Source organism: Hevea brasiliensis, chromosome 15 (assembly GCF_030052815.1).
Source record: "Hevea brasiliensis isolate MT/VB/25A 57/8 chromosome 15, ASM3005281v1, whole genome shotgun sequence".
In the NCBI taxonomy this organism is placed as follows: domain Eukaryota; kingdom Viridiplantae; phylum Streptophyta; class Magnoliopsida; order Malpighiales; family Euphorbiaceae; genus Hevea; species Hevea brasiliensis.
In genome coordinates, this window is record NC_079507.1 from 64295623 (window position 1) to 64315654 (window position 20032).

At 34.0% G+C, this 20032-nt stretch overlaps 3 protein-coding genes across 8 annotated transcripts; 2 read left to right on the forward strand and 1 right to left on the reverse strand.

Moving 5' to 3' along the window:
- The first annotated feature begins 1176 nt into the window (after positions 1–1176).
- LOC110670300 (uncharacterized) lies at positions 1177–4985 on the forward strand. 3 transcript variants are annotated; one of them, XM_058136138.1, is made up of 6 exons: positions 1202–1291; positions 2130–2169; positions 2242–2315; positions 2551–3694; positions 4076–4197; positions 4586–4985. In XM_058136138.1, exons 3-6 carry the CDS (start codon positions 2283–2285, stop codon positions 4781–4783), a joined length of 1497 nt encoding a protein of 498 aa, XP_057992121.1. In that variant the 5' UTR covers positions 1202–1291; positions 2130–2169; positions 2242–2282; the 3' UTR covers positions 4784–4985. The 3 variants fall into 3 exon arrangements, with proteins under 3 accessions (XP_057992119.1, XP_057992121.1, XP_057992120.1); XM_058136136.1 differs by having other exon boundaries at positions 1177–1291; positions 2130–2315; XM_058136137.1 differs by lacking the exon at positions 1202–1291 and adding an exon at positions 1838–1899 and having other exon boundaries at positions 2130–2315.
- Positions 4986–5135: 150 nt separating this feature from the next.
- LOC110670302 (protein trichome birefringence-like 31) lies at positions 5136–7106 on the reverse strand. The gene is made up of 5 exons (XM_021832301.2): positions 6706–7106; positions 6282–6453; positions 5997–6196; positions 5662–5808; positions 5136–5551 (listed from the first exon to the last, which is right to left on the reverse strand). The coding sequence occupies exons 1-5, from the start codon at positions 7059–7061 to the stop codon at positions 5197–5199; spliced, it is 1230 nt and encodes a 409-aa protein (XP_021687993.2). The 5' UTR covers positions 7062–7106; the 3' UTR covers positions 5136–5196.
- A 596-nt stretch (positions 7107–7702) lies between these two features.
- LOC110670301 (tRNA dimethylallyltransferase 9) lies at positions 7703–19105 on the forward strand. 4 transcript variants are annotated; one of them, XM_058136373.1, is made up of 12 exons: positions 7703–8094; positions 8682–8735; positions 9515–9557; positions 9708–9816; positions 10089–10287; positions 10628–10853; positions 11550–11644; positions 12075–12169; positions 12879–12954; positions 18307–18446; positions 18525–18677; positions 18767–19105. In XM_058136373.1, exons 1-11 carry the CDS (start codon positions 7849–7851, stop codon positions 18604–18606), a joined length of 1365 nt encoding a protein of 454 aa, XP_057992356.1. In that variant the 5' UTR covers positions 7703–7848; the 3' UTR covers positions 18607–18677; positions 18767–19105. The 4 variants fall into 4 exon arrangements, with proteins under 4 accessions (XP_057992356.1, XP_021687990.2, XP_021687991.2 ...); XM_021832298.2 differs by lacking the exons at positions 12879–12954; positions 18767–19105 and having other exon boundaries at positions 18525–18667; XM_021832299.2 differs by lacking the exons at positions 18525–18677; positions 18767–19105 and having other exon boundaries at positions 12874–12954.
- Positions 19106–20032: the final 927 nt, after the last annotated feature.

Below are 20032 nucleotides of genomic sequence, written 5' to 3' on the forward strand. Positions count from 1 at the left end.
TATTTTTAATCAATATTTTTTAAATTTGTATTTTTATTTAAAAATTAAAATAAGATTATTTTTAATTTATTTAGACTTATTATACAATTTAAATTGTAAATCAAACGGGTATAATTAAAGTTTAAATTATACTGAAATTTTTAATTATAAAAAAATGATTAGCATAGATTAATAATAATGCTAAAAATAATATAAGAATTTAATTAAGTTATATAAGGCATAAATCAGAGCAAGGCAAAGATAAGAGAGTAGCTTGAATGACCAAATTAATTATATATATTAGCTATTTCATATATATGTATATAACAATTTAGTGTATATATATTTATTATCAATTGATATATAGAGGAACATATATAAAAATATTTATAATATCAAAGATTAAAAAAATGCACAAGCTTACAAACAGATAAACCAAGAGAATGAGGATCAGCACCCAAATTATTTGGGAATGTTCATGAGAACTCTACATATGATCTAAAAGGGCACCCATAAATCATGGACATTATTTTTAAATTTTAATAAATTATTATAAGATATTGCTGCGAAAGAGTTATTAAAATCCATTTAATGAAGCATTATTATTAATTTTTTTTTTTTCTGAAAAGAAAGAATACAAAGAAACAATGCCATTAGGGGAGACTGAAAAACATGCGTTTCAAGAGGGAAGGAGCAGGCATGAGCAGCAAGCCAATCAGCTGGGAAGTTGGCCTAATATAATAAAATGTAACAAATCAACTTGAACTATCATTTATTAGATTTTTATTAAAATCTGAATTCAAAATCTTATAGTCTGAAACAAATTGATATTAGTAATAAATACTAAAATATTTTTAATTTTGAATTTAACTAAGTCTATTTTTAAAATTATTTATAATAATTATTGATAAAATTAACTATATTTAGGAAAATACATGAGGGTCTAACTATAATAAATTTGATTTCATATAAAAATAAGCCTAATAATTATTAAATTATATATTTTTATCGAAATTTTTACACTAATTATTTTAATTATAAATATTTAATATAAAATTATTAAACTCATTTTTATATAAAATAAAATTTTAATTAAATGCATCCATATATAAAATTTTAAATAGTCCAGAATGATAAAACGACGACGTTGGAAAAACGCTAATTTGTCTCTGTTGGGAAATTACAACTTAAACAGCTATAAAACCCTCCTTTAAAAAACTCTTTATTTCAAAACCCTCTTCTCTCTCTATATATCAAAACCCAGCTGCTATGGCGATGAGCATCATTGTTCTCCATTACTTCTTGCTCTCCGGTAATTCAATTGCTCTTTCTCTCTGTCTGTCTCCCCCCCTCTTTCAATGATCGCCTTTCATGTGTTGGGTTATGTCTGTCAAAGATTGTGTTTTTATTAGTTGCTTGGCTTTGGTATGTTATTGTTTTTGTGTGTGTTTGTATAGCAAGAACGGGGGAAATTTAGAAGAACAATAAAACTCTGGTTAAATGGGATTTTTGAGCTATCTCAGATGAATTGATGTTGTTGATTGCCCACTTGGAATTTGGTGATATTAATGCTCGTATTGTCATTGTTGAAAAATTTTGCTTTCAGTTTTCATGTAATTTAATATTCCTTTTTTTATTTGGAGGCTTTAAATCTTGAATTTGGCATGAGAGGCTTTTCCTAATAGCCATTTGACGCAACTTTTTTTCTTTTGGGGAGCTTCAATGCTTAATTCAGTTTACCGGTGTAGCTGATGAAGTGACTGCATCAGAATTAGATTAGCTGTTTTATGTTTATCTCGAATCAAGTATAGCATAACTTCTGATAATTTATTTATTTATTTCTCAACCTTATGAAAAGGTTAGGACACATGTCCACAAATGTTCAGACGCTGAATCAGTTTCTTTCAACTTGATTCAAAGGTCGTGATTCTCTTGCACTCTAAATCTTTTCCGCTTTCAAAATTTTTACAAGTTGATTTTCTTGAATTTTATCTGGTCATCAGCTTTTTGGTAACCTTTTGCAACTGAGATTTATTCTTGCCTTAAGCCTCTAGGTGTATCCAAGTTATTTGAATTTTGATACGATTATCTGTTTGAATTTTGATAAGTTTATCTATTTGGATTATGAGAATGTATCTCAATGCTTGCAGGTTAAGATTATAGTTTTGAACTGGGAATTGTATCTGTGCTGTAAGTGGGTTTCCTAAGCACTATTGGCATTCAGCATAATATACACATTTATAATGGATTTAAAATCTAAAGGTATAGCCTGGGTTGGCAACATTTGCCAGAGGATTGAAACAATGTGTCATGAAGTGGATAACATTGTGAACCAGGTATCAGTTTTTCTCTTCCCTTTTTTCTTCTTTCTCCCCTGGGCACTGGCTTTAGTTATTCTTTTGTCTTTCTTGCTGAGAAGTTTGTTGTCATATTTAATTGAATGGGTGTAACTTATCTATCCTTTCATCAAACATTGAGGAGTATCTTTCTGGTAGTTGTATCCCAGCATACAATAAACCCACAGCCATGATTTGTCAATTCCTCTTGTACTTGAATTGCTTTCTTGTACAGGATGCTGTTAGATATGTTGAAAAACAGGTGCACACAATGGGTGAGAGCATGAAAAAATTTTGTTCTGATGTTCAAGATTTAATTCCACCTATAGTGGATCCAGTAAGTTGTGAAGCTCAAGCAGTGGCTCTAAAAGCAAATGTCGCTGTTAGCACCTATATTAAATCAAGGATTGGTCTTGAGGAAAATCATGGACATGCATCTTGTATAAAGCAGTCACTTGTGGAGCCCAGTGACTTTGATACTGTGAAGAATCAGCCCAGCAATAAGCTTAGTGGAAACCACCTTGTAAATCAATCAAATACTCAAAGTTCTGGGCTATCCCTTGAGGGGGAAAAGTCTGACTTAGCTCCTGGAAAAATTGATGATGTTTCACCCAGTAATGAGCTTAGTGGACACCACCTTGTAAATCAATCTAATACTTCAACTTCTGTGGAATCCCTCGAGGGAGCAGAATCTGATTCAGCTCTAAAAATTGATGAAGTTTCACCCATTATTGAGCTTTGTGTAAACCAGCTTTTACAATCAAATACTCCAACTTCTGGGGAATCCCTCAAGGGGGAAGAATCTGACTCAGCTTCAATAAAGACTGATGATGTTTCAACAAATGGGAACTCTGGCTTGAGCATGGAAGAAATTGCAATGAAGGATAAGTCCAATGCACCTGAGGCTTTTGAGTTAGTTGCTCCTCATGAGAAAGAAATGTTACTGTCCAGTGAATTCGCTGGTTCTAATTGTGATCTTGTGCCTGTTTCTCTGCCTGAGTTTTCACCAGCAACTTCATTTCATGGAGAGGAGTTCCAGGCCCATCAAAAGGTGGAAATCGTTTGTTACAGCCCTGCAGATGACTCTGACTCTCTTTCTGATGATTCAAGTGCTGTTACGCTACCTGAAATGGCTTTTTCAGTTGCCCCCTTCTGTGGTTCCATATTCACAGAACCTCGTACTCTGCCTGAGAATTCATTTAGTGACATCCTCGCAAAAGTAGTAACTTATGGTAACCATGATAATGTGGCTGGCCTTGATTCTGATAATTCCAATGTACTTTTGTCTTCTATGTGTGCTCCAATTGTACCCAGTAACAGAGAGGTAGCAGAGGCAGGACATACTTGTTCCAACAGTGTCCTGTCATTGGAATCAACAGGTTGGTATTTCCCAATTTCTATTTTATGTGATGTATTCCTTCTTTGTTTGTTTAAGAAGATGCCTCTAGAATGTGCTTGTGTGTTTTGAGTTTATCTCAGTAGCTGTCTTGAATTATCTCAATGAGTATCTGGGAATATGGAGACTTGTGCTGTATTTGCATACGCTGCCTAAAGGTGTGAACTTTTATATATAAAAAAATTCTGTGAAGAGGAAGACCGTTGAACTTTTTTCTGGTCCACAATAGGACGTCTTGTAAAATGATAAATCTTTGTGGATTGCTATTATCAAGGAAGATTGTTTTATCTATTATAAATAGCCCTGTTATTGTTGACAAGTGTAGAAGATTTTATTTGTTCATTAACTAGTGATGGTATAACAGACTTTGGAATGGAAACCATTGATGTGTCCGACAAGGTGAAGCTTGAGGACAGCTGTGTCATTGTGGACAATAGTATGCTTTATGAAGTCTCTCGTAGAACCCACAAACTCAGATTATACAAGGTTCTCTCTCTCTCTCTCTCTCTCTCTCTCTCTGCATGTTCATTTGCGTTGCATGTTGTGTGTTCATGGCTGTGTCTTCTATACAGTTCTTATGCTTTTCTCGGACACCAAACATGAGGGCAGAAGAAAAGGATTGGAGCCATAATATATTCTTAGACATAAAATGCTCCAAAACTAAATGAGCATAATTTTCTTCATGGCTTGCTAAAAATGGACTAACTATTTGATAAGTTCAACTTTGCAATTTGGACATCTTTTGACAATTATATCAAATCTAGGGGCTCATATGTTTAGATGTTTGTGAATTGTTCGGAAGCATGGAGCAGTAATTTTTTATTTACCTATATGAGAAAGCATATTGATACATTTTTGGTTTTCGTTTTATAAGAAAAAAATCCAGGATGCCTTTACTTCTAAGAAGAAGCTCAGCAAGGAGTATGTGCAACTAGCAATTTGGTATGGAGACCTTGATATAGAGGGCAGCCATGATACATTGCAGGGCCATTTGCAATCTGGCACCACTGTAACCTTGGACTCTGATTTCCGAATGCATCATATGCATGACTCTGAATGGGAGCTATTGTAAAAAACTCAAGAAGTCTAATGTTGATAACAGCCCGTGGTTGGGCAGCCTATTCTTCAGGTAAGCAAGTTCAAGATGATGTCACTCCTTGTGAATAACCATAGTTGACGGCTCCCACTTCTAGTAAATAGGTACAGAATAATAATTTTTAGGCAATAATTTATCAAAATTCTGATTATGAAAAGTTGCTACAAAATTCAACTTATATGTGGTGCTTGCTCTGGTACTTTGAGAATTTTATTTTATTTTTGTTACAGTTGCCAAATGAACAGTTCATTATTTATTTTTCATCTATGAGTTTCCATAATAACTTTGGTTGTCGGTATAAAAATTTTAAGCCAAGAAGATAACAAAGTTGCCATAACAAGTTTTTCTTGAATCAACATTTTCCTTTTCTTTTTCCCTTGTACTTGAACTTACAAAAATTTTTGATGATTCTGTAACAAATATGCATATAAAATCTCATTCCATGTATCTGGAACTCCTGGTAAACACCAGTGAATACAATCGGCAAATTTTTTTGAATCAGATCTCTGTTCGTTTGTCAACAGCTTGCCCTTTCTTTCCCCATAAATTGTTGTGTGTGCATCTTTCCTATACTCTGACAACTGGGTAATATTCAAAAACGTTACATTGATTTTTAATTCTTGCAAGACGTCACCAACTGTCTTCATGATCTGGAGATTTGAACCCGTTCCCCAATATGGTCCTTCAATTGGGTAGGATTCATTGAAGCAGTTTTCAACACTTCCAGGTCTCCATTCCCAGCTCCTACAATAGAATGTTTGTTATGAATTTCTCTCAATAGAATGCTTCATCCAAAATCTATCTTGGCTTCAAAAAGTGGAAGTCGGAATGAGATGAGAAGCGTGTCTACTCACCACAGGTGTGTTGGAGACATACTCATGAAGAAAACCTTCTGCTTGCGGGGGTCGATATTGGATTCTAACCAATTTGTCCAAGTTTCTAATGCCAACTTGTATGCAGTGGTGACATTATATTCTTGAATATCATCGGCTGACCCATAACTGAAACAAACGCCACGTGGTAAATAAATGACAACATGCGCTAATGCAATTTAAATCAAGCTATTTTAACCAAGTTGCATGAACCTGTATTGGTAATTGGATTAATTAATTAATTATTTTTTACCGATTATTTGAATTTGTATCGGTAAATAAATATTGGAATATACACGCAAGGATTGAATGCATACGTAGCATTAATAAGAGGCTTGTGCATCCACCAGACATAGCTCTCAAAAACCAAAACATCAACTCCTTCCCAGCTCTTGCCATGTTTGGCTATGGAGTCGAGATTAACAAGCCGTTTTAGTACTGTAAGATTCGTGGCATGATCTGAAATAGACTCCACGATGAAGGGATCCCGATAATACTCAATTGATGCATTGAACTCCTGGAAATGAGAACGCTGAATTTGTTTATAATTGGCGTTTCCAGAGACTCAAAGTTTCATTAATTACAATATCATTCAGGCATACCTCAGCTTTGAAGATCTTCATTGGTGGAATCCTGTGAAAGGATTTTTTCCCGTCAGGAATTGCAGATTGCACCATGCAGACCATAGATTCAAATTGGCCTCTTTGCACCGAGTCTCCTATAAACATCAGCCTTTTGCCCCTCAAAATGTCCAGCAGCTTTAGTGGATCAAACCTGGGAGATCATACATGGGTCTGAACCATTTGGAGTTTATGCAGGATTCAAACTCTCATATCCTGCATTAGGATGCAGTATAAACTAGACTAAAAATTATCTTCATTTCATGTCAGTAAAAGCTTCAGCTATTAGGTTGGTAATTGAGTGATTAGCCTAACTGTTGAAGTTTTTACAGATATTAATATTGAAATGAAGACAATTTATAATTTCTATCCAAAAGTTGAAAAAAAAAAAAAAGGTAAAAACTACCTTGGCAATGTGCATTGGTTAGGCTTCCACCTCCAGTTCTGGTAGTAAGAATCAGGTCTACCATTTCTTTGACAAGTGGTTTGTTTAACCAAGTAAGGGCAACTCTCTTCTTTGTATAAAGGATGGGATACATTGTCCCACACCCATTGCCCTTCAAAGACATTGCAGCCTTCCTCAAAGCGATCTTTAGGCAAAACAAAGACTGGTTTTTCCCGGTCTTGCCTTCCATTATATAGTCTACAATTATGGCTCTTTAGAATATCTAGGACTAATCTTGCAGTTCCTAGAACAAGAATAGAAGCTAATACCACAGAGAAGAGGGATTGAATCCGGCGATCCAGAGAAGGCTGGATCATGATTTAGGTTAGGGTGGATAAAGGAGAACCGGGTGTATTTGAAAGCTTATCTTCAGCTTCAAGTCTTTAATAAGTCCATGCAACCACCAGTTGGTAGGTTATTTTTTAGGTAAAATGTCCATTTTTTTAAAATCCCACACGGACCATTCTCATAATAATAATTGAGTCCTCAGTGAGAACTTTTCGTTCTCTTCATCACTTTTCCTTCGAAAATCTATAGAAATATATAGAAATTTGCATTCTTTCAAATATAATTAAAAATTTGATTTAAAATATTATCAAGTATAATTCACAAATTGAGAAAGTAAAATTATTTTTATTTTATTTATGTTGAATAATTAGTGAAATTTTTAAGAATGATAAAAAAATATCAATGATAGTTTAAAAATAATAAAAATTACATTATCTTTTATTATAAAATTAATGAGATTAAATAAAAAGGAAAATTAATGAGATTAAATAAAAAGGAAAAAAATAAATTTTGAATATTAATTTTCAAATTTTATCTATTAAACAACATAAATTACTAATTAAAATCATTATTAACAAGTTTTAATTTATTTTGCACTTTTAATATTCTCAGATTTTTTTTTCCCCCGAAACTAAAAATAATATCCAGGCATGCGTGCGCACAACACAAGTACCTTAATCTAAAACCTCACCTTAAACCTTAGCGTGCCTCCTCTGCTTCAACTGGCTTTCGACATCACCGTCCATTTTCGAGTGGACAGGTTCGGCTGCTGAAACCCATTTTTATATCTGTTATCAATAATCTCTTCCATACAAAATGATAATGAGCGAACTCTGTGGCCTCTGTACACGCTGCCTCCGCTTCCTCCTCCCCTCTCCACCCCCACTTCCTCGCCGGCGCTTATTCGCCTCCACCACTTCCTCCGTTTCCCTCGGGAACAAGAAAGACAAGAAAGAGAAGGTTGTTGTTATTTCTGGTCCCACCGGATCCGGTAAGACCCGACTTGCGTTGGAGCTCGCCAAGCGGCTCAACGGGGAAATCATCAGCGCCGACTCCGTCCAGGTCACTTATTACATTTTTTTATGATTTTTTTTTATAAAATTTCTATTTAAAAACTTCTTGTAATGAGTGTGCGAAAATTTTGACAAATTGAAGTTTTTTTTTTTAATTGAAGTTGTTACTGCTTTGTTTGATGGCTGGGAAGCTGTAGCTATGGGAAAGAAAGTGAAAATCCCAACACTTCCTCTGTGTATGTTTGGTTTTATGGATTTGGATGTGGAATGATATGAAATTCGTTCTTTTATTTGGTTGCTGAGAAATTGATAAGAAAAATAATATGCTAGTGGCTCAATTTGATGTTTTTTGGGAAGTTTGTTTTTTGAAAAATTACCTTAACTTACTTTTTCTGCTAAAACCAAAATGAAGTTGTGAGTGTTTGACTGTTTGTATCCTGAGATTAATGTAATGGAAGATAAATTCCTGAATCTTTCCTTTTTATGATTTGGGACATTGGATGCTGAAAGAAATTTCCTTTATACTTGTACTTGGCTGATTCAGATCTTCTATTTTTGCTCTGTTTTTAAAAATATTTATGAAGGCTAGTGAATTCTCTATCAGCGTGAATTGATTTAGTATGACTTGAATTTCAGGTGTATCGTGGTCTTGATGTTGGATCTGCCAAGCCTTCCCCAAGTGAAAGAAGGGTCTCTACTTGATAGATATTGTGTTGTTCCTAGTGTTTGCCTCTGTTGTTAAATTTCATTTCTTGATGGAATTAAAAGCATCACAAGTCAACATGTAGTTCATGTTATTTCAAATGTTCTCCTTTTTCATCTGTTGCCCATCAAATGTTAGGTTAACTGGATTTTGGCATTTGTGCTTGTCATGAAGTTATATTTTATTTATCTGAGTGAATGAAATGCAGCTTTAAACACTACATTGATGGGTGCGTCCATTTCAGATCTACCTATTATTTGATGGATGTGATGGGAGTTTTCATGTATGTGCAACGTGAGAGATGAAAAGAGAATAACACATATTTTAGTGGCAATCTTGGGCATTTTACCTTTTGAACTTGTGTGTATCACAGCTTTGTATCATTAGAAAGTTGTATTGCATGATTGACTAAAGAGTCAAATTTCAATTTATAAGATGACTGAAGTCTAACATTTTTCTGCAATTAAAATTTTGAATGAATTCATTCCAAAGTTGGAAAAAGTAACGAAAATTTGGAAGCAATTTTCCATCTGTGTTTTGGTGCAATCTTTTCATATTCTTGCCCATTGGAGTAGTTCTCAAGCAACAATGCTACCTGTGTTATCTGCTAAACGTGCCAATTTGTCTCAGATGGAGTTTATTTTTCAGGAAATTAAGATACACAGTCCATATTGTTTTTGTTGGCATATCAATGAGAACCATAACTTGATTTGTAAATATTATTTTCTATGTCCAGTCGTAATATTCACCCTCATTATTTTTGCAGGAAGTGCCACACCATCTGATTGACATATTACACCCATCTGAAGGTTTGTTGTCTGCGAGACTAGCTGATATCAATAAGCGTTTTAACACATTAATGATAAAGTTTCTGTTACCATTTGTTAGTGTATATATATATAGATATATGTTGTCTGTGTGTGTGCTATTCTGATGCTTATTGTTTAACATTCATTCAGATTATTCAGTCGGACAATTTTTTGAGGATGCAAGGCAAGCTACTCGAGATATTTTGGACAATGGTCGTGTTCCTGTAGTTGCTGGTGGGACTGGATTGTATTTGCGATGGTATACTTCTGCATGTCTGTTGGCGATTTTTTGCTTACATTTTTTTCCTCACAAAGATTGAATGCATGCATACAAAAAAGTTTCAAATGAATCCAGCTATGAAACTGCTTTTTATGTAACTAGTTTGCTATTGTAATTTTAAATTTATGACATTATTCTGGGTTAATAATTTGTTAGCATCAGTTCAATTTAGAATAACTAACTAGTTATCTCTTTATGTAGGGAACTTTTCTGCCAAATGTTCACTGTTATCTCTTTATTGGCTCTCATAGGTTCATATGCGGAAAGCCAGATGTTCCAAAAGCCTCACCAGATATTGTATCTGAAGCATATTCTGAGCTTGCAGAATTGCAGAAGAATGAGGACTGGGATGAAGCTGTAAAGTTAGTAGTCAAAGCAGGTGATCCAAAGGCTCAATTTTTGGCCGCCAATGATTGGTACAGATTACGACGCAGCCTTGAGATAATCAAGGTTAATTTGTGATGTCTCCAGCTATACTAGTGAACACTGGAATCTCTCTCTCTTTCTCTCTCTCTCTCTCTCTCTCTCTCTCTCTCTCTCTCTCTCTCTATAGGGATGGGACAGTACAGATATATCAAAATAAGCTAATTTATTTGGCATTTTATTCATATAATAGTAAAAATTTTCTTTAGAATTCTTGTACTGTATCAGCATCTCAGTTGTGGCTTTGAGTTGATCAAATTAATTGTCCTTTTCTTCCATCTTCTGATTTATTTTTTGAAAGCATTAAGAGACTCTTAGTTCTGTGATTGATTTGATTTTATCATTTACATATCCTTTGGTATGGCAGGCCAGTGGATCTCCTCCATCTGCTTTTCAAGTTCCATTTGATTCTTTCAAGGAAGAATTAGGTACAAGTTTAACAGAGGATTCTCAGAATGTGCATTCATCTCTTGATGTATCTGAGGAAGTTAAACCAAAAGATTTGGACTATGAATTCATTTGTTTTTTCCTCTCGAGCCCTAGACTTGATCTCTATAGATCAATTGATTACCGATGTGAAGATATGCTTTCAGGTGAATCCTTTCACTATGCATCACTGTGATTTCATTTTTCTCTCTCTTAGAGATATAAATTCTAGGAAGTACAATTGGGAAGATATATTGTATGTGACGCAGACTATTATTTTCTCATAAAAAAGGGTAAACTAATTGGGAAGATATATTGTATATGCCATCTTAGTTGTTTGGTATAAAAGTGAGATATCTAAGTTTCAGCCATGATAAGCTGTGCAAAATTCATACAATTATCAATGCTTATGTTTCAGATTGTGAGGTTAGCTGCAAACTGTCTTTTCTTAGCTTTACTTACCCACTACTTAGAGACATCAGACTGTCTGCGTTAATGGCCAGGAATTTCTTGAGTAACTTGGGTTTTAACTAATATTTTTTGAGGAATTAGCATGTTATGCATGTATAGTTTCATTAATCTGTGTGGGTGAACTTGAACATTAGAGGAACTGAGTTTATATATTTTGTCAGTTGCGATCGATTCTACTTCCTTTGGTTAATTAATTAATTTATTTATTTTTATATCTTGTAATTTTTCCATATTGTTGGAGTGCAATTTAGAACAGCATCATTATCTGATAGAATGTGACATGTCTCATGTTTGATTATAAAATGCAAGGCTGACATTCACCCACTATTTTGTTAAATATATATTGCTTCTCGAGTCTTGACATGGCTCACGTTTTATTTGTTTGTATGTAGGAACTGATGGAATTTTGTCTGAGGCCAAATGGCTTCTTGACACAGGCCTTCTTCCAAATTCTAACTCTGCAACTCGTGCAATTGGTTACAGACAAGTACGTCATTGACTTACTCTTTTTTTTTTTAATTACTCCTTTTGTTGTGCAATTTAAATTGTGATATGGATCCATTGATTTGTTGTTCCGACGTTTCTTTTGGGTCAACATTCATATTAATTACTTGGTTTCCTACATCTATTTACCTCACTTGGATAGCTAATTATTCAATCAGATTCAATTCAATAAAGGAATTATTATAGCTGCTAATATTTGTATCAATTTGTTTGTGTAATGAGAGAGAGAGAGAGAAAGAGAGAGAGAGAGAGATCACTTTATTATTTTTTTTTTTATGTGCTGAACTCAGTGTTGACTTGTTATTTTGATGGGGATATAATACTCTTCATCATTTTTACTTGATTTATGTTTTGGCTCCTCGCCATAGTCTTTAGACAATAACAGCAAGGCTTATATGATTGAATAATATCAGGCTATGGAGTACCTTTTAAAGTGTAGGCAACAAGGGGGTAGGAGTTCTGCAGGAGAATTTTATGCTTTTCTATCTGAATTTCAGAAAGCTTCCAGGTAACATCTATCTATTTCACAGTTGATATAATGTTATTCTTGCAGCAGACCCAATTTGCTTGGATAATACTGTTTCCTGTAATTAGGGATTGGCAAATATTGGATGTTAGAGATATTTTTTTTAGAAAAAAAATAACTGTAGTTGGAATTCTTAAAAATACATTAAAAATTAGTACTGGTGGTATTATTTCTTTCTAATGCATATGTGTGAAATGCATTTGGACTTTTTTTTTTCCCTTTCAATGTCTGCATCACATCATCATTAAAGTTATTTAACTGGGGAAAATATAATATTGAAGTCCTTAAGAACTTGATAAGTCCAGGACTAGGAAGCCTGTTCTCTAATTGATCATATTTATGGTTGGTAGGGCTGGCCATGGTCTCGGTTTTGGTTACAGTTCTGATCAAATCACAGTCATTTTCCCTTTTAATTTTTTAAAGGGAAAATTTTGGTTTTGGCCCGAAACGAGACTGGCTGGTTCTAGTCCAGTTTCGGTTCTAGGTTGGACCGATTCTGGTTCTGAACCAGACCATGGCCACCTCTAACAGTTGGTTTGTATTAAGTATAATTCTGTGGCCCTTCTCTCTGAGGAAAAAAGCAAGTGCAAAACTCCAGCTTCTATATGTAATCGCTTGGAATTTATGGTGCTATCATATAACAAATTTTTTTTTTATTTTACATTTTTATTCTGTTATTCTTTTAGTGCAGAAATTTTGCAAAAAGGCAAATGACATGGTTTCGTAATGAGCACATCTATCATTGGCTTGATGCTTCTAAGCCCCTGGTGTGTTTAATTTATTTTAGTCTCTTTGCATCAGTGCCTACCTGGATATACATGTTTACATCACATTTTGGATTTTAAGACATACATATTCCATACACTTCCAAATTCTTGTTGGGGACTGGTTGTACAGTGGATCTTTGTGTGTGTATGGGCATGCACATGAGAAACAATGTGAAGGAGGGAGACATTGTTACTCAAATATCAAGGCACTACTGATTGTTCACATCCAGCTTTAATTTTTATCAGTAAATCATCATATTATTAAAGTGCACTTTTCAGTGAAGGGTTGTGGAAACACCATATTATGATTTGGTTTCTTTTTCTATGTTAATAAAATTTCTTAATTGAAAAAAATTGGGAGACTTTGATTGAAGTTGAATCCATGGGAACCAATTGGAAAACATTTTATTTTGAACCCAAAAAATCCTGGATGAAAGCTTTCTCAATGATCTAACTTTTATTCAGTTTTTTGTTGCGTGCCCTAAAGCATTATCATTTAACAAAATCTTTATAATACATTCAGTTAATTGTCATGGGCCCAGATATTAGCACTCACTTGGGACCGTGCGGCACTTGACTCGAATTATTTAAAGACAAGTTAGCCAGAGAATCTCGCAATAATCTGTGGATCAAAACGAGTATATTAGCATGGAGCTTTGGCAAGCTAATCGTGAAAACATCACAAGACTCTCATATATACAAGTATCACAAGCATAATGAGCACATCAAACAATGGGGCAAGAACATTCAATGAACATGTTACTTCTTTCATTCACATATCATAATCAATACAAGAAGAGACAAGCAATTCTCACATCACTTGTGGGCAAAAGGAGAACCTACAAGGAGTAAAGGGATAGGAACTCAGTAATCGATGACTAGCTGGGCCCAATAATAACTAACTAGTTACTCTCCCTAAAAGAATATTAGAGACACAATGGGATGTGGCAGGAGTGGACATCACTATGCTTGAGCCATCACACTCTAAAATTATATGAACAGAAAATAAATACAAAATATCTTCTTTTGTCCCTAAAAATTACATTTTACTACTCAAACTTTTTTCCCCTTCACATTCTCCCCCACTTAAATGGTCGACGTCCTCATCAACTCTTGTAACAACATCTTAGTCTCTTTCTGCTTGTATTTGTAGAATACGCGATAAGGAACTGCCTCATTAAAAAACCTTTACCAAGAAAAACTAGTTGAAAAAACCTTAGTGAAGGAAAAAGAATGTAGTGGTATTTATGGATGAGACTGAGCTTGCGAGAACTTTTCAATCTTCTGCTTGTGTGGTTAGAGGTATGTTTCCTTCTCTCAATTAGTCTCTTCTGTACTTCAACCGTTTCACTTGACAAGGTACTCCTTGTATGGCTGACGCTTGGTGGTTTTGATAACTCGCTCCGCTAGGATCTCTTTTAGTCCTTGATTGGCTGGTGGTATGTAGGTGAAAGCTAGTCTGGAAGATCTGCTATGGCTTGGATCTGTCTCATTTGCATGATATGGCTTTAATCTGTTGACATGAAAAACTGGGTGAATCTTCATCTATTAGGGTGGCTCTACTTTTTAAGCAAGTCGGCCAACTCTAGCAATAATTGGTATTGGCCATTCGTATTTGTGAACTTGTCTCTTATATGAATTGCGAAGGAATCAGAGTTGATCAGGTAGCAACTTCATTATCACTAGATCTCTAACTGTAAGCTTTTGTGGCCTTCGATTCTTAGTTGCCTAGCTCTTCAAGTTCTTGATGCTTTCTTCAGTTGGGTTCTTGCAATTTCTATATTTTGCCTTCACTCATTTGTGAAGTGTTATGTTTTGGGATTTTTGTCAGTGTAAGGACCATCCAGAGTATGAAATGCCAAAGGCTGTTGACCTGTAATAATCTCAAAAGGACTCCTATTAGTAGCAGTACTCTTTAAAGAGTTAAAATAAAATTGTGTCACGTTAAGTAATGAAGCCCAATTCTTCTTACTGGCATTGACAAAATGCCGCAAGTATTACTTGAGCAACCCACTATATCTCTTGGTCTGGGTGTCTGTTTGTGGATGGAAACTCATTGAGACATCTAATCTAGAGCCCAAAAGACGGAACAACTCTGACCAAAATGATCGCACAAATCAGCCGTCTCGATTACTTACAATGCTCTTTGGAACACTCTAATATTTCACCACATTCTTGAAAGTGGCATAGGCAGTATCTTCTACTGAACAATACTTTGACATCGGCACAAAAATCCTGTATTTGAAACTTTCTCATAGTCTACTTGGCACTGGTAATAGTTGTAAAAACCCGCAGATTTTTGTCATTTCACTTTATCTTGCTGACACACTAGATAAGTCTTTGTATACTCCCTCACATCGTCCTGCAATTGAGGCCGATAATAACCTTGTTTTAACAAAGCTAATGTGTGTTGCTATCCTGGATTACTCGCCCATAAACTGTCATGACATTCTCAAAGTAATAGTCTTCTTAAGTTGCCCGCCTTTGGAACATACACTCTATTCTTTGAGTCATCAAGTGATTGTCCTCTAGCCAAAACTGTCTAGGCTTTCCCTCTTATGCTAACTTTATTAGAGCTATGGCCTAGGGGTCCTTTATCAAGTTATCGTAAATTTGTTCTCGCAATGTGGTAGCTACTCTATTACTTGACAATTGCGCTATCTGCTTATGGGTTGACACATTTGACTTTCTACTCAAAGTATCCACAACTCGATTCGAGCTCCTCAGTTTGTACTCAAATTTGAAGTCAAACTTGGCTAGACGTTCTTGTCATCTTGCTTGTTTAGGTGTCAATTTTGGCTAGAACAGAAAGTGATTCATTGTTGTATTGTCTGTCTTCACTACAAACTTTGACCCCAACATCTAATGTCTCAATGTGCGAAAATAATGCACTACTGCTAGCAAGTCTTTCTCTTGAGCTGTATATCGAATCTCTCTCTCTTTCAACTTTCTGTTTTCAAAAGCAATCGGGTGGTTTTCTTGCATCAATACTCCTCTCAACGCTAGATCAGAAGCATCAATTTGGACTTCAAAGGGTTTTGTAATGTGTGAGAGAACTAGCACCGGCTCAACTACCATCGTCTGTTTTAAGTTATCGAAGACTGCTTGGCACTCATTAGTCCATTGCCATTTGTTTCCCTTCTTAAATAATTATGTAAGGGGGCATATCCTTTAAGAGTAGTCCCGCACAAATCGCCTATAATAATTTGCCAATCTAAGAAGGATCTCAATTTAGTCATGCTCTTAGGTATTGCTTATTCCTGGATTACTTTAACCTTGGCTTGGTCCATGCAGATTCTGCCCTGTTCAATCACATGGCCTAAGAACTTGATTCGGGTCTAGGCGGAAGCACATTTCTCCTTCTTTTTAAAGAGTTTGTTCTCCCTCAACTTTCAAGAAAAGGCAGAGATGTTTCTTGTGTTCTTTCAATGTAGAACTATACACCACAATTTCATCCAGATAGACCACCACAAACTTGTCGAGGTAATTGTGGAATACATGATTCATTAGAGTGCAAAAAGTAATTGGAGCATTTGTTAGTCCAAAAGGCATACAAGAAATTCAAAGGTACCGTACCGTGTCACACGTGGTCTTGATGTAAGAAAACCACTCAATTGCTTTTGAGAGCCGAAAGTTGAAAGAGGCAGAGATTTGATATCCAACTTAAGAGAAAGAATTGCTAGCGGTAGTACACTATATTCGCACATGGAGACATTATTTGTTGGGATCAAATTTTGTAGTGAAGACAAACAATACAACAGTCAGTCACTTTCTGCCCCAGCTAAAATTGACACGTAAACAAGTAAAATGGTAGAAATGTTGAGTTTGACTTTGAATTTGACTATAAACGGGAGAGCTCGAATCGAGTTATGAATGCTTTGATTAGGAAGTTAGACGTGTCAACTCATAAGCAAATAGCGCTATTATCAAACAGTAGGGTAGCTACCGCATTGTGAGAACAAATTCAAGATAACTTGAACAAGGACTCCTAGGCCGCAGCTTTAATGAAGTTAGCAGAAGAGGGGTAGACTAGACAGTTTTGATTAGAGGACAATCTTCTGAATGAAAATTCATTCATTTTTTCATGTCAGTAGATTAAAGCTATACCATGCAGATGGGACAAATCCAAGTCGCAGTAGATCTTCTAGACCATCTTTCACCTGCACGCCACCAGCAATTGTACTTGGTAATAATATGTATGTTCTTGATCTGCTAAAACTTTCCTAAAATATCTAAAATCTTTTTTGGGTCCATTCCAATTGCACGCTTTAGGTTTGAAATTTCAGCAAGCAACCCCATAAATAAACGGCACTGTATCTGTTAAGATATTAGTAAAGTGATTCTTACGGGCCCACAAAATATTTAAAATATTGTCTTTAAAAACTTAAATCATTGCAAAAATTAAAAAATAAAGTCCAAAATTTTAAAATTAAAAAAAAAATCTATTTTCAGTAAAAATAAAAAAAACCCAAAATAACTTCCTTGTTCATGTTTCTCATCATGAAAGTGCAAAATATGCAATGGCCTCTTCATCTTGTTTTTCTCAAATATTTTACAACAAATATTGAATCATCATCTTCATCTTCCTTTTTCTAAAACATGAAAAATTGGAAAAGAAGAAGAATACCCGTTAGATCTGCAAAATGGAGGTGCAGACCTCCATGCTCCTGGGTACGTACACAGTTTCAAATGGGTACTTCAATATTTTGGTTTCTATTATGCTAATGTGCCCGTGCATTCTGTCCATCATTCCAATACCCCAGTTTCCAAAATCCAAAAAAATCTTTACAATGTCCTTTTCCAGTTGAAGACCTATGGTCCCTTAGAAAATCAACCACCTCCTTCCTGTGCTGCTCTCAGATCTTGTTGGATGTCCCTCGAGTTTTTTGCACTCCTGCTTGTGTGTCATATTCCCTTGACTCGTCCCATAGCTCCAACGACTACCCCTAAACCAAATTTTGAGAGAAAATGCAGGCTTGAGAATGGAGATTTCCTTAGGATACCCATCAAATTGATGGTGATAGGGTTGGATTGGGTTTTGAAATCAAATTTGTGCTCATCGTTGGAAGAGAAGACTGTGATTTTTCTTGAAGAAAAAACCCGGAAATTAATAAGTTCTTATTAAAATTTCATTGAGATTTGAAAATATATATTTTTACAATTTTAATTACTTAAAAATTATTAAAATTAATATTTTAATGATTTTTATGGGTCCTGCATAACAGGGTTAATGTTATTTAGTGGAAGTTTGCATAACATGACACAATTAATGTTATTGAACAGAAGCTTGCGTCGCATGACACAATTTAGACTTGATGGATCTGAATTTCTGATATGAATACTCTTTTGCAGGAAAAGGTGCTTAACTTTATTTATAATGCATATCATGATCAAACCGGAACTTTGGTTGTTCCCGAATCACTTAGAATGAAAAAAGATATATCTAATGAACGGGAAATTCTTCAACTGAAGACTTATCGCCCTAAAAATAGGTATGAATTAACAAAATAATGAAGAATACATTAGTATTATTTGTTGCAAAGTGCTAAAGAACTTGTTTGTCTGTGAAGGCATTTTGTCAGCCGTAATGATTGTTCTGATATTCTAGACTGGATAAGGAGTCAAGGTGAAGTAGTGAATAGTGTTGTTTGACTTTGAGTTGGCTCCTTTCGGCCATTTGAAATTCAAAATTCTTAGGAGGAGCTTCTGAGTTTCATCCATAAGTAAGTCTCTTGCTTTCTAATGGTGTGTCTGAATTCTCCACTGAATTTTTGTTCACTTTACTGATGTTTCTCTGCTGGGATACTTGCAGATTCTATTGGTCAACATTCTCTGTGCATTCACCTCCAGAATTGCAAGCCATATTGATGTTCTATTGAGAATATGTATTTTCTGCATAATGTTTTTCTTTTTTCTGTTGTATACAATCAGAGGGTCTGAGGCAGAGCAAGAGAAATTTGTGAAGGCCAGATGCTGGTGCCATGGGTCCTCTTAGATGATGGCATCATTTTATTGCTTTTTTTTATTATTATTATTATTTTAAGTATATTTTAAGTGCCTAGAGAAGATATCAACATGAAATGATCCTTTGATCATCCAGGTTTTCTGGAAGATGCATCAGCTAAGTGCAAAATTGAGATGATTTGTTCTAGACCAGAGAGGTGCAGTTTTTCATCCACAGAAATTTAGAAAGGTTTTATATATATATATATATATATATATATATATATATTTTTTAAACTTGGAGGATAAAATTAACTAATGAAGGTTTGATTTTTTTCGCAGAAAATAGTATTTTTTATGAAAAATATTTTTTGCAAAAATATCTTTTGTTAAAATAATTTTTATCGTTAAATTATAATGTTAAATTAATAATATATATTTATATTATATATTGATAAGTGTTTTTATATTTTAATAATGTTGTTAAAGTTCATAAAATTACTTTATTGAGTAGGGAGTCATTTTCTTTTCAAATGGTTTAGTTTTTTTTTATTAAAATAATATTTTTCTTTAACTTATTTTTTAATATCTTAATATTAAAAAATATTATGTTGGCTTAATAGATAAAGTTATTTGAATCTAATTGTTAGTGGAAATCAAATCAATTGTCTCTTATTTAAGATTAGATTTTGATAAATTATTATTTAATTTTTAAAATTTAATATTATTAGCATTAGTACACTACCATTATTCTATTACATTTTAATTTATTTTTAAAATAGATAAATAAAAATATCAATAGTGGCATATTTCATAAATTAAATAATTTACTCATTTTTTCTTAAAATTTATTTTTATTTTAAAAAAATATAAGGATGAATAGCTATTTATTTCCTAAAATTAGCGCATAATTACTAATAAATTTCTATTGTTTGAAAATCAAATTGATATTGATTTAATGAACTATTTATTCTTTTCATTTACTTTTCCATTAGTCTACCATTTAAAAAAATAATCATGTATGTAAAAGTTTAAACATACCTTCCATTAACAATTTTTTTTCGAATTTTTTAAAATTATTTTTTAATTTTAAAAATTTAGAAAAAAATATTTTTCAAAAATATTTTATAAGTAA

Coding starts and splice junctions, on each gene's coding strand:
- LOC110670300 (XM_058136136.1), top strand. CDS start 2,223: ATGGATTTAAAATCTAAAGGTATAGCCTGGGTTGGCAACATTTGCCAG. Junction 2,316..2,550: donor TGGATAACATTGTGAACCAG/GTATCAGTTTTT, acceptor TTTCTTGTACAG/GATGCTGTTAGATATGTTGA. Junction 4,198..4,585: donor ACAAACTCAGATTATACAAG/GTTCTCTCTCTC, acceptor TCGTTTTATAAG/AAAAAAATCCAGGATGCCTT.
- LOC110670302 (XM_021832301.2), bottom strand. CDS start 7,061: ATGATCCAGCCTTCTCTGGATCGCCGGATTCAATCCCTCTTCTCTGTG. Junction 6,197..6,281: donor TGAAGATCTTCAAAGCTGAG/GTATGCCTGAAT, acceptor TCTCATTTCCAG/GAGTTCAATGCATCAATTGA. Junction 5,552..5,661: donor ATGTCTCCAACACACCTGTG/GTGAGTAGACAC, acceptor ATTCTATTGTAG/GAGCTGGGAATGGAGACCTG.
- LOC110670301 (XM_058136373.1), top strand. CDS start 7,849: ATGATAATGAGCGAACTCTGTGGCCTCTGTACACGCTGCCTCCGCTTC. Junction 10,288..10,627: donor GCAGCCTTGAGATAATCAAG/GTTAATTTGTGA, acceptor TTGGTATGGCAG/GCCAGTGGATCTCCTCCATC. Junction 10,854..11,549: donor ATGTGAAGATATGCTTTCAG/GTGAATCCTTTC, acceptor GTTTGTATGTAG/GAACTGATGGAATTTTGTCT.